Source organism: Mus musculus, chromosome 11 (genome assembly GCF_000001635.26).
Source record: "Mus musculus strain C57BL/6J chromosome 11, GRCm38.p6 C57BL/6J".
NCBI lineage: Eukaryota > Metazoa > Chordata > Mammalia > Rodentia > Muridae > Mus > Mus musculus.
The window spans coordinates 52,193,886-52,216,589 of NC_000077.6; the positions used below are offsets into that span (position 1 = coordinate 52,193,886).

The following is a 22,704-nucleotide window of genomic DNA, read 5'->3' on the forward strand; positions in this document are numbered from 1 at the left end:
CACAAAGATTGCTGAACTCTGGGGTCACCATCCTATGGTTGCACCTCTCCAGGCTGCTGCTCCAATTTCTTGAGTCCAACTGCTGCGTTCCACACAGGTTTTGACAGATTCACTAAGCATTTTCCAGAGGTGGGAATTCAGGGTTAGCAGTCACTTTTCTTGCCTGCAGTTTGATTTTAAATTCTGAGCAGAACCCAAATGGCCATGCACAGTCTGTTTAAGGGGTTGGTAGGAGCCTTCCTACCGGGACAGGTGGGATCAGCATCTCTAAGTGTTTTAGATGATCTTCTGGGCAGGACCCTTGGCCTCACCTGTGAAGAAGAAAGGACCCCTAGGGATGCAGCCTGGGTATTTAGTGGATATGGTCTGTGCCAGGTAGGCTCTATCAGAAGAGACAGAAGAAGCCAGTCTCCTCCCCTGGGTTTTCAAAGAAGAGCAACAAGAAGCTGGCCAGCCATCTCTGGCCCTTGCCTCCACTCAGATGTTCCCTGGTTGCTCCTGTTCCTGTGTCCTGAGCCAGGAGGGAAGCTTCTAGGGTTGGGTGCCACCATGGATAGATCTCTGTCGTGGTGCACCCTGCACTTTTAGCTTCAGGCTGACCGAGCTCTAGATTTGTGTAGAGCCTGAAGCATCCCAACTGATAGCTATCCAGATCTGCCTGCAGCCTCTTCTGCCATTTTCCTCCATCCTCCCACTATCCCCAGGTCCCTTCCACCTCTAATTTCCCATTGGGCCTCAGTCCTCTCGAGGGGACAGATGGATGAGTCTTTTAGGCTCCCAGCACAGCAATCTCCTGAGCAGGAAAGCTGACAAGATAAAACTAAATCCTGACACTTTTTTAAAAACAAAAACAAAGTGTGGATGCTCATACATTTTTATTAATGAATGAACAGGGCAACTTAACTTGTTTGGTTACAAAGATTAACTCTAAGCAATATCCACCCACCCCTCTCCTTTTGAGACAGGGTCTCTCTACTTATCTCTGGCAGTTCTGGATCTCACTATATAGACCAGGCTGGCCTCCAACTCATAGGGATCCATCAGTCCCTGTTTCCCAAGCGTTAGGATTAAAGGTATGGGCCACCAAAGCCAGCTGTGACCAGTCTCTTGATTCACACTGAGTCTTAACTTTGGCCTAGGAACACTTAAAATATGGCTTCCAACCTCTGGAAGCCACATTTCTAAGATGACCTAGTTCGTCTTAATGCCTTCCAGAAAACTCTAGCTGTTCCAAGAGTCTGCCGTTGTTGCAGCCAATACCTTTTGCCTCCCAGTCCTGTGAGCACAGAAATACAACTTTGGCTTTTGCCAGCCAGGTAGCCTGATGCCATTTGAAGTAACTCTGTATTTTCACTTCCCTGATTCTAATAGAGGTTCCCCAAGGTCCTTATGTTCAATCTTCATTCTCTCCTTGAAACTTGAAACCCTTCCTTTTACCGTGGCAGAAATCAAAGTTTACTTCAGCACCCCTATTCCTTAAGTGGAACAGGGGCTTTGTTAGGACCACATACCTAGTAAGTGGCAGAATCAGGATTCCAGCTTACATCTGTCTAACCAACTCCATTCATCTTCTTCATCTAACTGGATCCTGTAAACTAAGCCTTTAAGTCCAACCACAGGCAGTGACCATTTGCTTAACGCAATAGTGACAAGCTAGCAAGCAAACAAAACCACATTTACTGTTACTGCTTTTATATATTTTATATATATATTATAATATTATTTTCCTACCCTGCTTTATCTAGACTTTGTTTGCCCACCCTTCATGTTCTCCATTGGGGTACTTTAAAAAGTAATATACTTTGTTATGATATTATTATTTTGTTATTAGAAGTTTAGATAATGGGAAAACTGAGTCCACTAACCCTCCCTCTCTTAAAGTTCTTTCTTCTCCTCCTCCTCCTTCTTTTCCTCCTCCTCCTCTTCTTCCTCTTCCTCCTCCTGGTCCTTCTTTTTATCACCATAATCATCATCACTAGTGGTGCTGAGAATTGAACCCAGGACTTTGCACAAGCTAAGTTTACCTAGTACTTCCCAGTGAGCTATAACCTGCTCAGATCCTATTGTTAATACCTCAAATTTCCCTGGCATGTACTACAAGTAAGGAGTCAGTATTGATTGATGTATGGTTATCAACCAAAGTTGTTCATTTATATATTAGTGTGTATTAGAGAGTTGTATTGTATATGAGAGTTGGACGGCACGTACCTATGGTTTTAGCATGCTTTAGGCTATTTTATCATTTTCAAAATAATAATTGTCCTATGTCTCTTCATTTCTCTCTCCAGCCCCAGACCCCCACTCCATCCTGGAAACCACTGATCTTCTTACTGGCTTCACAGTTCATGCAAAATGAGGTAGAGTTAGACTCACAGAGCACGCAGCCCTTCCTGATTGGCTTCTTTTCTCCTTCTTTAAACATTATTTTCATTTGTCTGTATGAGTATCGTGCCATGTGGGCAAGTACCCACATGGAGGCCAGCAAAGCATTGGATCTCTTGGAGCTGGAGTTACAGAAAGTTGTGAGCCACCCAGCATGGGTGCTGGGAACCAAACTTGGACCCCCTGGAAGAGCCACATACCAAGCCTGTACGCTTCAAGCAAGCCCATTCAGTTTGGCTGTTGCTGGATCTAAAGCATTACTGGGTAAGCTTAATGCCTGTGTTGGAAACACCTAGGAAGTCTAGCGAAAAAGGCCTTTTTCTATTATTTTCATCCACTCTGTCCGCAAACTCCCTCTTTATCTCCTCTCAAAACATGAGTCGCAGTACTGGAAATTCTAGCCAGAGTAATTAAGTAAAAAAAGGAAGTAGCCTCTCAGTATTAAATGAGCTTGTAAAACTATCTCTTGTCACTTGTGGTGTGCTCTCACAGGCAGAAAACCATAAAGACTGTGCGTGCGCGCACACGTGTGCACGTGCACATACACACACACACACACACACACAGACACCATAACTTAACAAAATAAACTCTCTGCTTCATAGATAATTTTAGCAAAGGTCCAGAATATAAAATCAGCACACAAAGCCAAGTAGTTTTGTTATAACACTGAAAAATTCAAAACTAAAAAAACTCCACTTATATTTATAAAAATATTAAAGAGAAAAAATACTTAGGAATAATATCAAGGAGGTGAAAGAGTTTTACACTGAGCGGTTGAAAATATTTCTCTCTGAAGGGAATTAAATAATAAGACAGAAGAGGAGCATACATACAAAAATTAGTTCAGAGAGAGATAAAAAGCCAGAAAATTATATAATAAGTGAAGAGATTGTCCCAGCAATTGAAGAGTCTCCTAATGAACAACTGTGCAGGCACAGATGTCTGTACCAGAGTGTCCAAATAATACCAATTATTTAAAGAAGAAATAAGTGATACTAAGTAATTTGCCTGACACTAAAGGCAATGCATCATGAAAATTATAGACCAATGTCTCTTATGAACATATGTAAGAATCCTCAATATAATAGCAAAATGGATCTGACAGCACATTAAAAGGATTATAAACCACAGTCAAATGTCATCTATTACAGGAATGCATGTGCTATTCAATATATAAAAAATCAAAGCAATGCAGTAGCAGAGTGACAGAAAAGAGGGGGGAAAACCCATGTGGTCATTCCGGTGGATGGAGGAAATATGTTTAAAAGAATTCAATACAATTTCTTGCCAAAACACTTAGAAAGGTAGGAATTGAAGAAAATTTCCCCAACAGGATGATGGACATCTCACAAACCGCAGAAAGAAAGAAAAAGAAAGAAAGGAAGGAAGGAAGGAAGGAAGGAAGGAGGGAGGGAGGGAAGAAAGGAAGAAAGAAAGAAAGAAAGAAAGAAAGAAAGAAAGAAAGAATGAAAAAGATGTCTACAACCAACATCAGACTCTATTGGTAGAGAACAAACATCTCTGTCTTCTCTCAGGACAGAGAATGGTTGCTGTCACCTCTGAATTGCAACCGCACTGAAAGCTCTAGCCAGTAAGAACATCTAAAGATATACAAAATAAAAAAGGAAGAGAAAGAAGACCCCCATTGCCATGTAGCATGATCCCATAGGATTTGAATAATCCTAAATAATCCTCACAACTGGAGCTAACGAACCCAGGAAAGTTTCAAGACACAAGACCAACACATAAGAAGTTGGTTGTGTGCTTATTTAACAGTGGCGAACAACTTATAAAAGATTAAGAAAACGGTTTCATGTGCAAAAACATTCAAAAGAATAAGATGTTTGGAAATAGATTCAACCAAATAGTGCTGGAAAAGTGGAGATCCGGAGACAATGAGAAGGAAGACTTGTGTACTGCAATGAAGTAGCGCTGCTGAGGCAACCGCTTCGTACGCAGACCAGAAGAGAATTTTTGTTCACATGGAAGGCTTTGTGCTGTAAGATGGCCGTACTGTACACACTGACACCAAGCTTCAAGGTGGCTGTACTGTCCACGTTAATACACGGGTTCAATACATTCCCTGCTTGCATCTCTGCTAAAGTTCTGGCCTCTGTATGAAATTCTTTCTATATCATGATTCAATTTAGTATAAACCATATAAATACTAACATTAAAATTTTGTTTTTTAAAAGACATTTTATTGATTTTTTTTTTTTGCATCACTGCACGCACCCTAGTCCTGCTCATCTCCCTATCCCCTCACGTCTGAGATTTGCCCTTGCAACTCTCTTCCCCTCCCAAAACATCTCATTGTGGAAGCTGTAATATGTCACAGTGTGTCCCACAGTATTTCCCTCTGTCCACACATCTTCACTTACAAATGTTCATTGCAATGAGTCATTGGTCTGGTTCGAGACCTTTGGCTTCTCTGACACCATCAATACTGGATGCTCACCCGGACTCCTCCCAGTTATCCTGTTGTTGCTCTGTGTCATGGAGATCCTGCAGCTTTGGAACAGCAGGACTGGCCCTGGCATGATTCCCAATCATTTACAAATGATATAGATGTTGGGGTGGGACAACTCAGAGCCCTGGATCTGGGCTGGGTGGTAGCTGTGCTGGTCATTGTGCCCAGTCTCCCTTATCTGCACCACCAGGGGAAGTTCCCTAGCATTGCTCTGGCTAAGCCACCCACAATGCTGCCATTAGCAAGAGGCAGGGTCAGCTCTCCTGCTCTTATGACCTGGGGTCAGCTCACCTGTGCTCACAACTCCAGAGTCAGCTCTACTGGGCTGTCCAGATGAGGCACAGGGCCTACTCTCCTGTGTTCATGACCTGGTGGTCAGCTTTCCTGACTTCCAGAGGTGGCAAGGGATGGGGCATTACCTCTGTACCAGTCTCACCCCACAGCAGAAGAGCATCAGGGCCAATTCAGCCATATCCCCCTAGCTCCACTGTGCTGTCTGGGCTAGGGCCTGCTATTCTGATTGCTGCAGTCAGTGAGGGGTGGGGCCAGTTCTACACAGCCCCTGGACATCCATGTGGTCCTCAGCAGCTGCCCTGACCAGGGATTTGCTGGGTTCTCTAGCAGTAATATGAGTCACTGACCCCTGCCACTGCATAGTCACCGATCTAGACATGGCCCCCAGTGGCAGCTCTGGCTGGGACCTCACCATGGCCCCAGGTGGCAGGGCTGGCCACTCTTCTCTACACTCGAGTCTCTAGTTCCATTTCTCTTCATAATATTCAAGCTGCTCTGCTTCTCTTTCTCTCCCCTCTGACCACCCTATACTCACACATTATGGTGGCTCCTGCTTCGGGTTGGCAGTGCACCTGGCAGGGCCTAAGGTGACATCCTCCAGTAAGCAAGTATCTATAGGCCCTGCACAAAACACCAGGTCTGTGTGTGGTATAGTTGGCCACAAGTCTCTGGTCTGTCTTCCTCCTTTCATGCTTCACTGTGTAATGGTAGGCAGGGCTCTGTATCTATGGTCTGCCTACACGTGGGGCAGGGGCAGGGGGCAGGTCTTTTGCAGAACACAGTTCTTTGTCAGTCTTTCTCCTCCCAACTATGCTGCCTGGATTTGATTTGGTTTGATTTGATTTGATTTGTGTGTGTCCTATTCATAAAACTGCTTTGGCCACCAAACAAGCAACAAGCTAGGACGAACCAAGGGCTGCCATCTGCTCTGCTTCTGACACTACCACCAACAACCAAAGAACATACACAGACTGGACCTAGGCCTCCCCGATCATATGTAGCAGATGTGCAGCTTGACCTTGATGTGGGTCCTGAACAACTGGAATAGGGGCTATCCCAACAGCTGTTGTGGGATATGTTCTTCTAGCTGGGCTGCCTTGTCTGGCCTCAGTGGGAGAGGAAGTGCCTAGCCTCTCAGAGTCTTGAAGTACCAGGGTGGAAAGGATACCCAGAGGAGCCCACACCCTCTCAGAGGAGAAGGGAGGAGAGGGGGAAATTGTGGGAGGAGGTGACTAGGAGGGACGCAGTGAGTGGGATGTAAACAGAATAAGTAATAAACAAACAAACAAACAAACAAACAACACCACTATCAACAAGGTGCCTCTTTGCCCATTGCTAGTGGGTGCACTAAGATTTTTAATGAAATCTATTAACCCTCTTGGAAACAACATCTGTGTATCCCACAGTGACACCACCAGGCTTCAGTGGATAATTCTATACCTGGTCACACAGAGTCAGTGGGCCACAAAACAAAACAAAAAAGACATGAATGTTGGCTGACTAGTTAGTTCATTTGGGTTAAAGTGTTTGCTGCCAAGCTTGACAACCTGAATTGGATCCCTGGGGGCACATGGTGGAAGAAGAGAACCCACTCTTGTAAGTTACCTTCTGACCCCTGCATATGTGCTATTCCATACATGCATGTCACCCCCCCCATATAACTGTAAATAATAAAAAGTTCAACACCAACAAACGTTGTTATAACAAAAAAAAAAAAAAGACATGAATACAGAAAATAGACTAGTAAGGTGAAGGAGACCACAGGGCTGGAAGAGACTCCACGTGTGTGTATGTGTGTATGTGTGTGTATGTGTGTGTGTGTGTGTGAGTGTGTGTGTGCATGGTGTGTACCTATACACACACATGTTCATACACCACACCCCTCATAGGTCTAACATACTGCACTGTACGACCACAACCTAAGAATATTTAGGCAACACTAATAGGGTTTAATGAATTTAAAAGATTTTGAGGACACAAGATGGGCGTGGCTTTGGGATGAGATTGAGAATCAAAATACAGTGTGCAAAATTTTCAAGGAACTAATAAAGTATTAAGAAATTTGGTTGAAATTGCAAACCTTCAGAAGGATAGCAATTATGGACAGAGTAGTAGCGACATCACAAAGTAGCTTAGAGGGGAAAGCAGTCAAAACAGGGTGCTTTAAGGTTAATTGGACATGGAATATTAGGGGAAAACCATGCAGAGCTATAGCTTTTATTTTAAAAGTAATTCTTATATTAAAACCTTTCGAGGAGTCTAACTGAGATAAAACTGAATTTTAACACAAGGTTCTTCAGTGTTATAGTGTTGCTTACTGGGGAATGGATGGTAGGCAGGCCAAGGACCTACATTGTATATTTCCTAATTATAATGTGTTGATTCAGCCAGGAATCATTACCATATTATTATTATAGATTATATAAACAGCCAAGCCTGCAAACCCCTCTGCCAGCTAGTCTCCCCTGGAAGCCTACTGTCTGTGGTTTTGGATTCTGCCCTTCCTGGGTTCCCAACAGTGTGGAGAGTCGTAGTCTTTCTTCACTTGAATTAGTAAAATGTTAGAGAACAGTCAGACACCAGGAAGGCGTCACCAAAGTTCAGAGGAAGTTCAGCCACTTCAGATTCTCTGGTCCCCATCTCTTCTCCCCAGACACACCTACTTTGCTACACTAATTGGTCACTTTGGGGCATATCTTTCCCAGGGAACTTCAGAGAAACTTGAAGTAACTTGTTATCTCAACTCTAACAAGCAGGGTTGCTGTGAGCTTCCCACAGTTTCCTGGGACCTAGTATAAAAGTTATCTGCAATGGTGAGCGAAATCCCAGGGACAGGCCCCAGGACTGAGTTCCTTCAGAGTATTTAGGGCAAAGGCAGAGCTTCAAGGACCCAGAACTGACTTAGCAAATAGAAATCAAAGCACAGGATCTGCAGAAAAGTACCTTGTGACCAATAGGCTCAAGCAGGACGGAGTCTGCTCATTCTCAGTTCCTTTAGCCACTCTAGGAGTATCCTCAGCTCAGAACGCAATTTAGGCTTTCATGTCGCTAGCAATAACACTCTATTTCTTCTCCCCCAAGGGGGTACTAGTCCCAACAATTATTGCTTTTTGTTTTTTTTAAGTTTAAGAACTTCAAATTATACCCTTTTTCATGGAGTCTTAAAATCTCCAGGTCTGATGATCTGTGAATAAAGTAAAAATTAATTCATAAAACTTTATATGCAAATCATACATATATCAATATATATTTCTTTCTTTCTTTTTTTTTTTTTTTTTTTTTTTTTGAGACAGGGTTTCTCCGTGTAGCCTTGGCTGTCTTGGAACTTACTTTATAGATGAGGCTGGTCTTGAACTCAGAAATCCGCCTGCCTCTGCCTCCCAAGTACTGGGATTAAAGGCGTGCACCACCACGCCCGGCTAATCAATATATATTTCTACAACAGCCATCTTTTCCATTTTGCAATGGGCCGAGAGAATACTGTGGGTACTGACTTAAGTCACATAATTCTTTTTTTTTTTTTTTTACTTTTTATTAGGTATTTTCCTCATTTACATTTCCAATGCTATCCCAAAAGTCCCCCCATACCCTCCCACCCTCTCCCCTACCCACCCACTCCCACTTTTTGGCCCTGGCATTCCCCTGTACTGGGGCATATAAAGTTTGCAAGTCCAATGGGCCTCTCTTTCCAGTGATGGCCGACTAGGCCATCTTTTGATACATATGCAGTTAGAGTCAAGAGCTCCGGGGTACTGGTTAGTTCATAATGTTGTTCTACTTATAGGGTTGCAGATCCCTTTAGCTCCTTGGGTACTTTCTCTAGCTCCTCCATTGGGGGCCCTGTAATCCATCCAATAGCTGACTGTGAGCATCCACTTCTGTGTTTGCTAGGCCCCGGCATAGTCTCACAAGAGACAGCTATATTTGGGTCCTTTCAGCAAAATCTTGCTAGTGTATGCAATGGTGTCAGCGTTTGGAAGCTGATTATGGGATGGAACCCTGGATATGGCAGGCTCTAGATGGTCCATCCTTTTGACACAGCTCCAAACTTGTCTCTGTAACTCCTTCCATGGGTGTTTTGTTCCCAATTCTAAGAAGGGGCAAAGTGTCCACACTTTGGTCTTTGTTCTTCTTGAGTTTCATGCGTTTAGCAAGTTGTATCTTATATCTTGGGTATCCTAAGTTTCTGGGCTAATATCCACTTATCAGTGAGTACATATTGTGTTTGTGATTGTGTTACCTCACTCAGGATGATATCAGAATTTTTTTTTTTAACTCAGACAAACTTTTTTTCTTTACCTTATCTGGTGAGAGGAGTCAAACTTTTGTCTCTTGAAGGTCACAATGATGCTGTTTTTGTTGGATTGTCTTAATCTTCCAGTAGCTTTAATATCAATCATGGAGTACTCATCACTATAATAGGATACTAATGTTAATTTTCCACCAGTAGTATGCAAAGGTTTCTGTTGTAGTTTCATTTCTTGGACATATTAAAACACCCTGAGAAAGTGCATCTTAGGGGAGAAAGGGTTTGGTTTTGCTCACAGTTCCAGGTTACAGTTGATCAGCAGGGGGTGGGGAGGTCACAGTGGCAGGAGCTTGAGGCGGCTGGTCACACACAGCACAGCTGCAGTTAGGAGCGGACAGAACAGAATACAGCGTGCTGGCTGATCAGCTTGCCTTTTCCACTCTTAGACAGCCCAGAACCCAGACCCAGGGAATGGTCCTGGCCACAGTGTCTGTCTTCTCACTTCAATTAATCAAAACAAGGAAAAACTTCCCTTACAGGCATGCTCGCTGAGCTAGACCAGGCCTGACAGAGACTCTCTTCCTACGTGCGTGGGCCCAGGATGTGTCAAACTGACTTAAAACTGCCAGAGGTTTCTTCTCTCATCCTATAATCATGGGTCTTTTATATAACATGCATTCTTACTAGAGTGATATAGGAACTCGTGGTGGATTTGGTGTTTAAGCCCTTGATGGTTAAATGTTGATGTTGATCATATTTCATTTATCTGTAGGTCCTTTGTATTTCTTTTTTCTCCAAAATTTCTAATCAGGTCTATTTTTAAATTTTAATTTGGTTATTTATTTATTTTTTGTTATCAGGTTTTTGGAGCTTATTGATTTCTCTGTGTATTAACTTTTATTTTTTATTTATTTATTTTATTAGATATTTTCTTTATTTACATTTCAAATGCTATCCCAAAAGTTCCCTATACCCTCCCCCCACCCTGCTCACCTACCCACCCACTTCCACTTCTTGGCCCTGGTGTTCCCCTGTACAGAGGCATATAAAGTTTGCAAGACCTAGGGGCCTCTTCCCAGTGATGGCCGACTAGGCCATCTTCTGCTACATATGCAGCTAGAGACACGAATTCTGGGGGTACTGGTTAGTTCATATTGTTGTTTCACCTATCGGGTTGCAGACCCCTTCAGCTCTTTGGGTACTTTCTCTAGCTCCCGCATTGGGAGCCCTGTGTTCCATCCAATAGCTGACTGTGAGCATCCACTTCCGTATTTGCCAGGCACTGGCATAGCCTCACAGGAGTCAGCTATATCAGGGTCCTTTCAGTGAAATCTTGCTGGCATATGCAATAGTGTCTGGGTTTGGTGGCTGATTATGGTATAGATTTCCGGGTGGGGTAGTCTCTGGATGGTCTGTCTATCCTTTCGTCTTAGCTCCAAACTTTGTCTCTGTAACTCCTTCCATAGGTATTTTGTTCCCTATTCTAAGGAGGAATGAAGTATTCACACGTTGGTCTTCCTTCTTCTTGATTTTCTTGTGTTTTGCAAATTGTATCTTGGGTATTCTAAGTTTCTGGGCTAATATCCACTTATCAGTGAGTGCATATCAAGTGACTTCTTTTGTGATTGGGTTATCTCACTCAGGATGATATCCTCCAGATATATCCATTTGCCCAAGAATTTCATAAATTCATTGTTTTTAATAGCTAAGTAGTACTCCATTGTGTAAATGTACCATATTTTCTGTATCCATTCCTCTATTGAGGGACATCTGGGTTCTTTCCAGCTTCTGGCTATTATAAATAAGGCTGCTATGAACATAGTGGAGCATGTGTCCTTATTACCAGTTGGAATATCTTCTGGGTATATGCCCAGGAGAGGTATTGCTGGATCTTCCAGTAGTACTATGTCCAATTTTCTGAGGAACCGCCAGACTGACTTCCAGAGTGGTTGTACAAGACTCATGACCACTGACCCACCTCTCCAGCTGTTTCTCCTGGCCACTGACCCACCTCTCCAGCCCTGTTTCTCCTGACCACTGACCCACCTCTCCAGCTGTTCCTCCTGACCACTGACCCACCTCTCCAGCTGTTTCTCCTGGCCACTGACCCACCTCTTCAGCCCTGTTTCTCCTGACCACTGACCCACCTCTCCAGCTGTTTCTCCTGATCACTGACCCACCTCTCCAGCTGTTTCTCCTGGCCACTGACCCACCTCTTCAGCCCTGTTTCTCCTGACCACTGACCCACCTCTCCAGCTGTTTCTCCTGACCACTGACCCACCTCTCCAGCCCTGTTTCTCCTGACCACTGACCCACCTTGCCAGCTCTGTTTCTGACAGTTTGAGATAGAATCTTACAAAGGCTTTAAACCGGATGTGTATCAGTGTGGGAACTAATAGGGGCAGGGGAAGGAGGGGCGAAGGAGGCTAGCCCATGTCTGGCCAGAGTTCCTCCTATGCTCTGGCCAGGCGGACATGGAAGGGCTGCCAGACACTTTCCACTCGGCCCCAGGTGGGCATCTAAGCCACTGACCCCACTCCACAGGAGGGGTGGGAGTGGACAAGGGGTAGTCCCCGACTAGGGACCTCAGGGCGACACCCTGTAGCCCCGGGGTTATAGGAGAGAGGGCTGCGGGAGAGAGGTTCCCATGTTCCTTCGCAGGCGAGAGTCCTTAGTCTGGGCCTTGACTGGAGCACAGGAAGGCCTTCCATCGGGAGATTAGAAATGGCCTATCCCATCGGCCAAGCGCAGTGGGTCTTGATGAACAGAGACAGTCTATGGTTTTAGAACTTTATTGTAGAAAGGCAGGGAGAAAGGAGAGAAGGTGAAGAGAGAGAGAGAGAGACCGGCCATGGCCAAGAGGAGAAAAGGGGGGAAAGGAGAGAGAGAAGAAAGGCTAGAGTAAGAGGGAGAGAGTAAGAGGTTAGAGAGAAAAAGAGGAGAGAGGAGAGGAGAGGAGAGGAGAGGAGAGGAGAGGAGAGGAGAGGAGAGGAGAGGAGAGGAGAGGAGAGGAGAGGAGAGGAGAAAGTAAGAAGAGTGTAAGGGGAGTAAGAGAGTGAGGTGGGGTCAAGCAGCCCTTATTATGGTGTGCTGTTATCTTTACTGTTGCTAGGTAACTGGGTAGGAGTCTAGCCTGAAGGTCAGAAGCTTGGGACATTGTCTATGTGACTAAAAGCCATGCTTCTCCTGTGGGGGCTGTGGGGGTCAGTAACTTCGACAGGAGCCTTGAGTCCAGGAGATATGAGGGAACTCCTTCCGTCCCATGTAGGTGAATTATCACCACCGGGTCCCGGGGTTCAGACCTCAGCTCTACTGGAAACCAGACTGTGCATAGCCCAATGCCCCACATATCAGAGAATGACCTTGAACTTCTGATCCTCTTGCCTCTGCCTCCCAGCTGCTGAAACTGCATCCCACTCAGCCTTACTGGTTTTGAGGTTCTGGGGGACCAATTCCAGGGCTTCCTGCATGCTAGGCAAACACTCTCTCAATTCAGCTGTGTTCTCAGTCTATCATTCATATTTTAACAGGAATTGAATAGATTCAATATATTGAATCTATATATTGCTTTCAGTAGTATGGACTTTTGAGGGCTTTGATTATTTTCTGCTTTTCCATTTTGTGTATACCTTCTATTTCTTTCCTTAATATTTTATAGAAGCTTTTAACTATTTCGTTAAATCACTTGGAGGAATATTGCTTTTTCTTGCTATCATAACCTGTATTACTTTCCTTAATTTCTGCATTACAGCCCTGGCTGTCTTCGAACTCACCCTGTTGACCAGACTGGCCTCAAACCCACAGAGATCCATTCACCTCTTCTTCCCAAGTGCTGGGATTAAAGACATGCACCACCACCACCACCACCTGGCCTTCTATGAACATCTGAGTAATCAGTAGCCTAAAATTCCCTGGAAAAGTTTGTCTGAGAGGAGACAGGGGGGCCAGGACAGAAAGATAGCCTGAGATGACCACCAGTCCAGCACCAGGGGTCCTGGACTGGGAGCTTGCCTGAGACAACCACCAGTCTGACACCAGGCAGACCCAGATGGGCTCTCAGAATGAGCAGCAAGCCAGAGACTAGAAGAGCCCTGCCTGGGACTGTGGCCCTGGGTAGGAGTGAGGCCAAGACAGATGACCCTTGCAAGGGGTCACTCAAATTTAGGTGTATGAGGAGTGAGCCCCAGATGATCACCAGACTGGGGCCCAGATAAGGGAGCTAGCCTGAGGCTACCACCAGTCCAATGTCTTGCAGACTTGGGGGATGGGCAGACCATGACCAAGATGACCCCTGCCCAATGCTGTAATCTGTGAGAGGAATATCACATTCCTGAGACCCAAGACACTCAGAGACCCCAGGCACTAAGAGCAATAGCCAGAGCCAAAGTGAGAGCAAGAGATTGGTGGAGAAATTGAAGAGAAAGACAAGCAGAAGGATGTGGGCACAATGAAGAGAGGCAGAAATTGAGACTTGAGGGTAGTGAGGAACAGCCTGGTGTGAGTAGCCAGTGATGCCACCTGAGTCTATGGTGGAGTCCTGGCCAGTGCTGCCAGTGGGGGACACATCTGAGTCTGTAGCCCTGCAACAGCAGGGGTCTGCTACCACCTAAGGCCAGACAGACATCCCGGTCTGTATTGCCACCTGGGAACATGTTGATGTCTGAGGGTTTTCACCTGGGAATTCTGGGAGAGAGCTGGACCTGGAGACACGAAAGCAGGAACGCTGATCCCATCCCAACCCAGCTGCAGAACTTGGGAGAGTGAGCCCTGCACCTCACCGAGCAGCACAGTAGAGCTGGCCCTGGTTGCAGGGTTGTGGTGAGCAGGCCAAGGGCATGAGAGTTGTCTCTGTTCCTCACCTGCTGCAGCACTCAGGAGAGCAGGCCCTGAACATCATCCCGGCAGTAGAGCTGGTCCTGATGGCAGGGGTGCAGCTTAGATACCTCTTAGACACAGATCTGGGGCTTTGAATTGGCTCAACTGAACATCTACCCCATTGATGAACTGTTGGAGGACGTGAAGGGGCTAATTCTACAAATCCAAAACTACAGGATTTCCATGGCACAGGGCAACAACAGGATATCTGAGAGGAGTCTCAGTGAGGTTATAGTATTGATAGAGTAGTAGAAGCCAGAGGCCCTGTACCAGACCGAGGAGTCATTGCAATGGACATTTGCAAGCAAAGAAGTGTGGGCAAAAGGGTGTACTGTGGGACACACTGTGACGCACTACACTTTTACAATAATATTTTTTTTCTTTGTTGGGGGGCATTGCACAGGTGGAGAGCAGGTATGAGGTGAGGGGGGGAGATGACTGGGATTGGGGTGCATAATGTGAAATTCCCAAAGAATCAATAAAATGTTAAAAAAGTGATATAATTTTATTTAAAATGTGCTGGAATTTGTTTCATAGCTTATCATATAATCTCCTCTGGAGAATGGCCCAGGTACTACTGATAAATAAATGTTGTCTGCTGTTGTATGAAATATTCTGTAGATAACTATTAGTCCTACTTGTGCCAGGGTAAATTCAACTTCTCTATTTCCTTATTGATTTTATACTAGATGATTTGTCCATTGTTAAAAGTAAGGTATTAAAGTCCTCTGGTACAGTATTGCATAAGAGTCCATCTTCCCATTTAGATATATCGATGCTTGTTTTTGTATATGTTTGCTATGATGTCAATTTCATATAAGCTGGTGCACACCTTTAATTCCAGCACTCAGGAGGCAGAGGCAGGCAGATCACTGAGTTCGAGGCCAGTCTGTTCTTCAGAGTTCCAGAACAGCCAGGGCTACACAGAGAAACCCTATTTTGAGCCCTCCCCTCCAAATAATGATAATAATAATAAATTATATATTAATATATTATACACAAATACACAAATAGATGTATATTTATAATTGTTATTTCTTTTTGCTGAATTGACCCTTTCGTCACTGACTCTTCTCTCTTTTCCATCCTGAGTTTCTTGCTATACACTGCGGACTGGTCTCAAACTGATGCTTCACTTTCCTGAGTGCTGGGACCACAGGCACTAGCTATGGCAGGCTTCTTGTGTCCTTTCATGGTCTGCTTTAAAAAAGTCTATGTTCACTGTAAGAGATGAGCTCATTCTAAGAAACACATAGCAGCAAGCCATTCGCCCTGTATCTTTTTTGGAAAATTTATTATAATGTTAAAATTATAATAAATTAAAATTTTATTTAAAATTATTATAATATTATTTATAATACATTTTTGGAAAATTTAACTCATTTATAGCCAAGGTGTCTGCAGATGATCTTATTACACCCATTAGTAAATTAGCTATTTGTTGTGTTTCTTTCTTCCTCTCTTACGTCTTTTCTGTAGCTAAGTGATTTACTCTATTAGTGTGTTATAATTACCTTTGTATCATTTTTTAGCTTACCTACTATAGATATTTTCTTTGTGGAAACCAGAGTTTGCAAAAATGTTATCATTATGACATTATTTTGAAGCAATAACATCAGAATGTGCACATAAAGATAAAGACAGAAAAAGTAATGTAAATAATAATAAAACTATTAAAATGCTATATAAACACTAATATAAAAACTCTGTGCATCCCATCCCTTCCACATTTTGAATTTTGATATACTGACTTATCTTGCCCATCTCTTCCCATACAGATTTTTAGTTTCCATACAGTGATGTGCTTGACCTCCACAGCATATGATAATATTCATAATATTAGAATATTCTGAATTTGTATAATTACTCTTACTAATGAACTTTAAACCCCCCAGGATTGTTCTCTTGGTTGTTAATTCCTATTTTCTGGAGAGCAGAGAACTTTCAGCATTTATATAGGAAAGTTGTGTGGAGCTATATTTAGTCAACTTCTGAGAGTCTGGAAGTGTCTTTATCCATCCTCATTTCTAGTGTGCTAGGAGGGCGCCTAGACCCATATCTCAGCTGATGTCACTGCAGGTCAAACTATGAATCTGTCCCATATTGGCACAGGTTTCTACGTATCACTGAGATAAGTCTATAGCTCCATCTGATGGAGTCCAAGTTTTTAGCTGGGCTGCAGTATGCTGGCAGGAGGGTGGTGGAAACAGTTCCTGCCAAGGCTGATGCTAACCTAGGCCCGCCCAAGTCTTATAATAACCAAGTCCTGTGTAGTCCAGGGTAGAGGCACACTCAAGGCTATGAATGCAAGCTAGTGCTTGACTTTTTATTACAGTTGTGTACATATCTGCCTGATTTGGGGGCAGGTCAAAAGCTCTCCTGCAGAGCACTGCTTGCTTAAGAGGGACCTTTGATATCTTCTTGGTGTTGATTCACCATGATAGCCCTGCACTGAGCTCCAAAGCCAAATGCAGCTTCTATGCCCAGCAGGCAGGGTCTTGTCATGCCTCTGTTGTTGAAGATTAGGAGGTGTACGGCAACGTCCCCCACTCATTGTGCTAATGTAGCTCTGGGCTTTTTCTGGAGATGCAAGGGTCACAGGGCTCCAAACAGCACCAAGCTTCACCTTGGTGGCTCTGTCCTGGGTTTCTAGGCTAAGGACTGGATTTAATTCTTTCTCTTCCCTCTAGGTGGAAACCATCTTTGCCTGTGCTGCTTGCAGTTAGGAGCAAAGGTCCATGGACAACACTTTCCATCCTGCTTTCTTGATGCATCCCTTTTTAAAAAATAATATTTTTCACAGTATATTTTGGTCATGTTCCCCTCAGTTTGTCCCAGATGCTTCCCATCTCTCTACCCACTGAACTTCATGTGTGCTGTCTGTGTCTGTGACTGTCTGTCTCTGTCTGTCTGTCTGTCTCTTCTTTTCTTTAATCATCCATTATACTAAACCTAGGCACTGTGTACCTTCATCTGGCTTCTGCAGTTGTTACGAAGTATTAACAACCATTTGTTCTATGAATAATTTTCTAACCATGAGACAATGACGATGGAGAGATCCTTCTTACACTCTTGTTCTGTCTCCAGTATCCACACCTGTGTATTATATCTTTAAATCCATGTGTGAGATGATACTTGGAAACATCACCTTCTTTTAAAAAAGTCCTTTAGCTAAAAATTATTTGGACTTTATATAACTGACACTAGAAATGACTGTCACTAGAGTATTCTGTCTCCCCCATGTGTGTGTGTGTGTGTGTATATATACATATATACATAATCTTATATACATATATGTCACATATACATATATATTTATATATGCACATATACATGTATACATATACACATGTATGTACACATGTATATGCACATGTGTGTATGCATGTATGTCTATATGTACACATATATATCCACATATGCATGTATACACATGTGTACATACACACATACACACACACACACACATATATATATATAATTTCCTGCTTTTTCTCTCTTCCTCTTTTTTTCTCTCTTCCCTCCCATGCTACTATTTTGTTATAATTTTTCTTCTTATATCATCTCTTTAGGTGTATTGTTTTTGTTTGACTTTTTTCTATCCTCTTTCTTTTCACATGGTAAGTAATTTTTGTATATATACGTCACTAGTTTTACTTTTATTTGAAATGTATATATGATGATGTACATCCATGCTACATGAAATCATCAAATCAGAGTAATTTGGATTTCTATGGACTTAAATTTTTTGTTATTTCTGTGTTGAGACTCTTCTATTTCATAATTTTGAAATATACAATGGATTTTGAAACGTAGTCTTATTTCTGGGACATAGAAGATGAGAATGTCTTCTCCCATATAAGTGAATTTTGGTACCTATTAGTGAACTAGTTCCTGTCCCATGTCACTCTTATCCCCAGGCCTCCAGTGACCAGTGCCCAATCCACTACTTCTATGACATCAGTGTTGTGTCACTGTATGAATAAGAAGCCCTGTTGTTTGACTTTCTCTGTCTTGCATATTTCACTTACTATAGCATCCAATTCTAACCACATCGCTGACTATAAAAGGACTTCATTCTCTGAAATGTCAGCATTTTATTGCATATAGGAACCACATTTTCTTTGTCTATTCAACCACCAGTGGACATCTGATTGACACTTATCTCTACTGTGAAGAAAAATGATTAAACATGGAGGATTGAGGAGAAAATGCCTTCTGTATCACTATGTAGCCCGACAGCAGTTCATGGTGTAGCTGAAGAGATGCTATTGCCTCTCTCTTTTCATTCTACACCATCCTGATGCTTCTGCCTTTTTTCTAAGTAATTAAAACGATATCCCATCTGAACCTTGACATACTTCATGGAGTACCACTGCTCATGCTTTCCTTAATTGACACATATATTTTAGAGGAATAGCCACCATAAAAGACAGTAGAAACGGGTCATGAGATATGAGTGGATATGGCCAGGGTCATACTTACTTAGAGAGCATATGAGAATACTTATGACAGTCTGGCACATCACCATGTGCATGGCATGACACCCTGAATGACAATTTGTGAAAATGCTGCTATTCTGAATTTGATCTTCTTTCACTATCAGCTGTGCCTAGAATCCATGTGCATTCTCTCTAGAAGGATCACTGTATCTTACTCTCAAACTCCTTCCTTTGCAAAGTTAAGATAGGAATCAACACGCTGCACAATGCCTTTAAACACGATGCTAGGATAATTGTCATGAGTTCATCACTCTCACCTTCCAGTCAAGACAGGAGATGGAACTATAAGGTTTGAGGAAGGGTGATTAAAAAGCCCTTGGTTTTAAAGGACAGTATGTGTTTCAGAATATGAGTGTTATTATGCAACACTTTATTGCTCCCTTTCCCCCTTCTATGCTGAGTCTGTGCTCCTGCCTAGCACCTTCCACAGCGCTCCTTTCACATCCTTGTTCCTCAGCGTATAGATCAGAGGGTTGAGCATGGGGGTGATGATAGTATAAAAAAGGGCAAGAAATTTCCCCTCCTTCTCAGAATACCTGTGGACAGGTTGGAGGTATGTGGAGATACCTGAGCCATAAAACATGGCAACCACAATGAGATGAGATGCACACGTCCCAAAAGCCTTTCTGCGACCAGCCATTGACCTGATGTTCAGCACTGCCCTGGCAATGTGAGCATAGGAGCCTAGAATTAGCAGTAAAGGACACACTAAGATTATGACCCGGGCCACAAACAAATTGACCTCTGTGCCTCCTGTGTCCTCACAGGCCATCTTCAGGAGAACAGGTAGCTCACAGAAGAAGTGATTCAGTTGGTGTCCACACAGAGGCATGGCCATCACAAGGCTTGTCTGGATCAGAGAGTTCACAAGGCCCCCTACCCAGGAGAATACAACCAATGCTCTGCAGAGAACAGGGTGCATAATGGTTGTGTAGTGGAGTGGGCGACACACAGCAGCATAGCGATCTATAGCCATTGCCACCAAAAGCACACACTCAGTTCCTCCCAGTGAGAGCACTATGCAGAGCTGGGCCACACACCTTCCAAAGCTGATGGTCCTGTCAAGTCCAGAGAGGTTGACCAGAAGCTGGGGCACAGTGCTGGCAGTGTAGCAGAGGTCCAGGAAGGAGAGGTGGCAGAGAAAGTAGTACATGGGTGTGTGCAGGCAGAGGTCCAGTTGAGACAGAATGATGATCACGGTGTTGCCAAAGAGAGTCAGAGAGTAGAAAATAGAAATGAAAGCAAAAAGGATGGGTTCTAGGTGAGGCCAGTCTGAGAAGACCACCAAAATGAAGCCCTCTTCTGAACTGGTGTTCAAATTTTCCATAGTCTTCCACCTGTGCAAACAGAAGACAACTCAATGCTATTTATGGAATAAATAGCAGAGGACCCACATAAATAAATTGCAGAGGACCCACATAAAGTTCCCAGCACCCACATGCTGTAATTATTATTCTTAAATGCACCAAAATCTCACATTTTGAGTTGCTACTCTACTCAATCCTGTTGATTCTTCCATTTCCTCTCTGAACCCTCCAGTCCAAAAAAATCTCTTGTTCTCTTTCAAATTAATGACCTTCATTTTTCTTCAGTTGTTTTTATATTTATCTTTCTATCTATCTATCTATCTATCTATCTATCTATCTATCATCTATCTATTTATCTATCATCTATCTATTTATCTATCATCTATCTATCTATCTATCATCTATCTATTTACCTATCATCTATCATCTATCTATCTATCTATCTATCTATCATCTATCTATCTATCTATCTGTCTATCTATCATCCATCTATCTATCATCTATCTATCTCCTATCTACCTATCTACTCTCTATCTACCATCTCTGTCTGTCTATCTATCTATCTATCTATCTATCTATCTATCTATCTACCTATCTAGTCTTCTTTAGCCTGGATGTAACTAAGTTGACAGTGGTGTGACCTCAGATTCAACTAATTCTTGTTGCTTGTTTGTTCTATGACTTTTTCCAGGCTCGGGTCTCTGGTCAGTTCTCTGGATATGATCCTTCATCATCTGAAAGGAGAGGTGATGTACTGTGATCCTTGTGGCATGGACATCAGGATCCAAAAGCAGTAATGTAGAACCTTTATCAATAATCTAGTGTGTGTGTGTGTGTGTGTGTGTGTGTGTGTGTGAGAGAGAGAGAGAGAGAGAGAGGGTTGTAAGTGTTAGAGTTCTGTGTTGTTTTGACTTCCTTTTCTAGTCTCTGAGACAATCTCTTTCAGGACTTTGGATCAAAGAAGTAATCTGTCTGAGTTTGCAGCCTCTGGGTTTTTACTTTCCATCTCTTGATTGATAAATGTGGTAAATAAACCAATTCTTGGAACCTTGACTTGCTTCCATCTGTCCCAAAAAACTAAGTACCATATGAATTTCTTCTGGGAAGAAACATGTATTGTAGTCTCCCCTCCCCCAGCCTGAAACCTGCTTGCTCAGGGGTGGAGCTTCTTGCTCATTCGTTCTGCCACGCCCACTGCTAGAACCTGCGGAGCCACACACGTGCACCTTTCTACTGGACCAGAGATTATTCGGCGGGAGTCGGGTCCCCTCCCCCTTCCTTTATAACTAGTGTCGCAACAATAAAATTTGAGCTTTGATCAGAATGAATTTGTCTTAGCTCCGTTTCTTCTTTCGCCCCGTCTAGATTCCTCTCTTACAGCTCGAGTGGCCTTCTCAGTCGAACCATTCATGTTGCCAGCTGCTGGCGGCCGCAACAATGTATATTCTTTTTGATGAATCTCAATAGTTTGTTGCTCTTGCAGCTAAACATTTTTTCTTTTTATATTTTGTCACAAGAGTGCCTTTGAATTTTTTTTTCCATTTGGGATCCAACCTCCTTGGAAATAGGAAACAGCGTGAGAATGCATACTAATGCCTTCTTTAATGTCACAAGAAGTGATGAACTCATGTCGCTTTTTCATGACACGTGGATCTTAAATGCATTTTCTTGAGTGAGACATTTAATCTTCTATAAACTGTGACAAATACTTTAGCTTTTTTTTAAAAAAAACAATGTATGCATGTGAGTGTTTGCCTATATGTGTGTCCATGGAACATTCCTGGTGCCCACAGAGGCCAGAAGAAGGTGTCAGATCCTCTAGAACTGGAGCTGCTCATGGCTGTGAGCTGCCATGTGGGTGCTGGGACCTTTATGTGGGTCCTTTGCAAGAGCGATGAAAACTGCTGAACCACCTTTCCTACCCAATAATTTATTTTTTAACAAAGAATCCTGAACTACAAGAGCATTTGGATAAGCTAAGGAAATATGGCAAACATTAAAAATTCCTTTTCTTTAGAGATTGTCATGCTAAAAGCTAAACAAATTACAAGATTTTAGGTGTTCAATGTAGGGCTCTTTGATTTCCTTAGTTAAGTTTCTTCTTACGTGTTGTATTTATTTTATTACTATTGTCAGTGGAATCCTTTCCTTTCCTCATGGTTTTCTTTAGGAACATAATTTATTTTTATGTTGTATTTGTACTTAAATTTTAGCTGAATTCCTTTATTTCTGTCAGTTTTAAAATTGCATTGAGCGTCTGGTATGCTCTTTTACCCCGGTGGCTCTCACACTGTGGGTTGTGACCCCTTTGGGGATTACATATCAGAAGCAAAATTGCAGCTATGAAGTAGCAGCAAAATAATTTTATGGTTGGGGGTCACCATAGCACAAGGAACTGTAATAAAGGGTCACAGCACTAGGAAGGTCATGAATTGGGAAGGTTTAGATGGTTGAATTTTCAAACAGTTGATTTTACTCCATCCTGCTTAAATCCGTCACCTTTTATTTACCTGTCTTGGAAAAACTGGATGTACATGTGCAGAAATATCAAAATAGACCATCGCCCACCTCATGTACAAATAGCAACTGAAAGTGGGTTCTATAGTCTTATTTATAACACCC

At 43.0% G+C, this 22,704-nt stretch overlaps 1 protein-coding gene across 1 annotated transcript; it reads right to left on the reverse strand.

The window, feature by feature from the left end:
• Positions 1 to 19,166: 19,166 nt before the first annotated feature.
• Positions 19,167 to 20,102, reverse strand: Olfr1371 (olfactory receptor 1371). Its single transcript, NM_207253.1, has one exon. The coding sequence runs from the start codon at positions 20,100 to 20,102 to the stop codon at positions 19,167 to 19,169; it is 936 nt and encodes a 311-aa protein (NP_997136.1).
• Between the last annotated feature and the right edge of the window lie 2,602 nt (positions 20,103 to 22,704).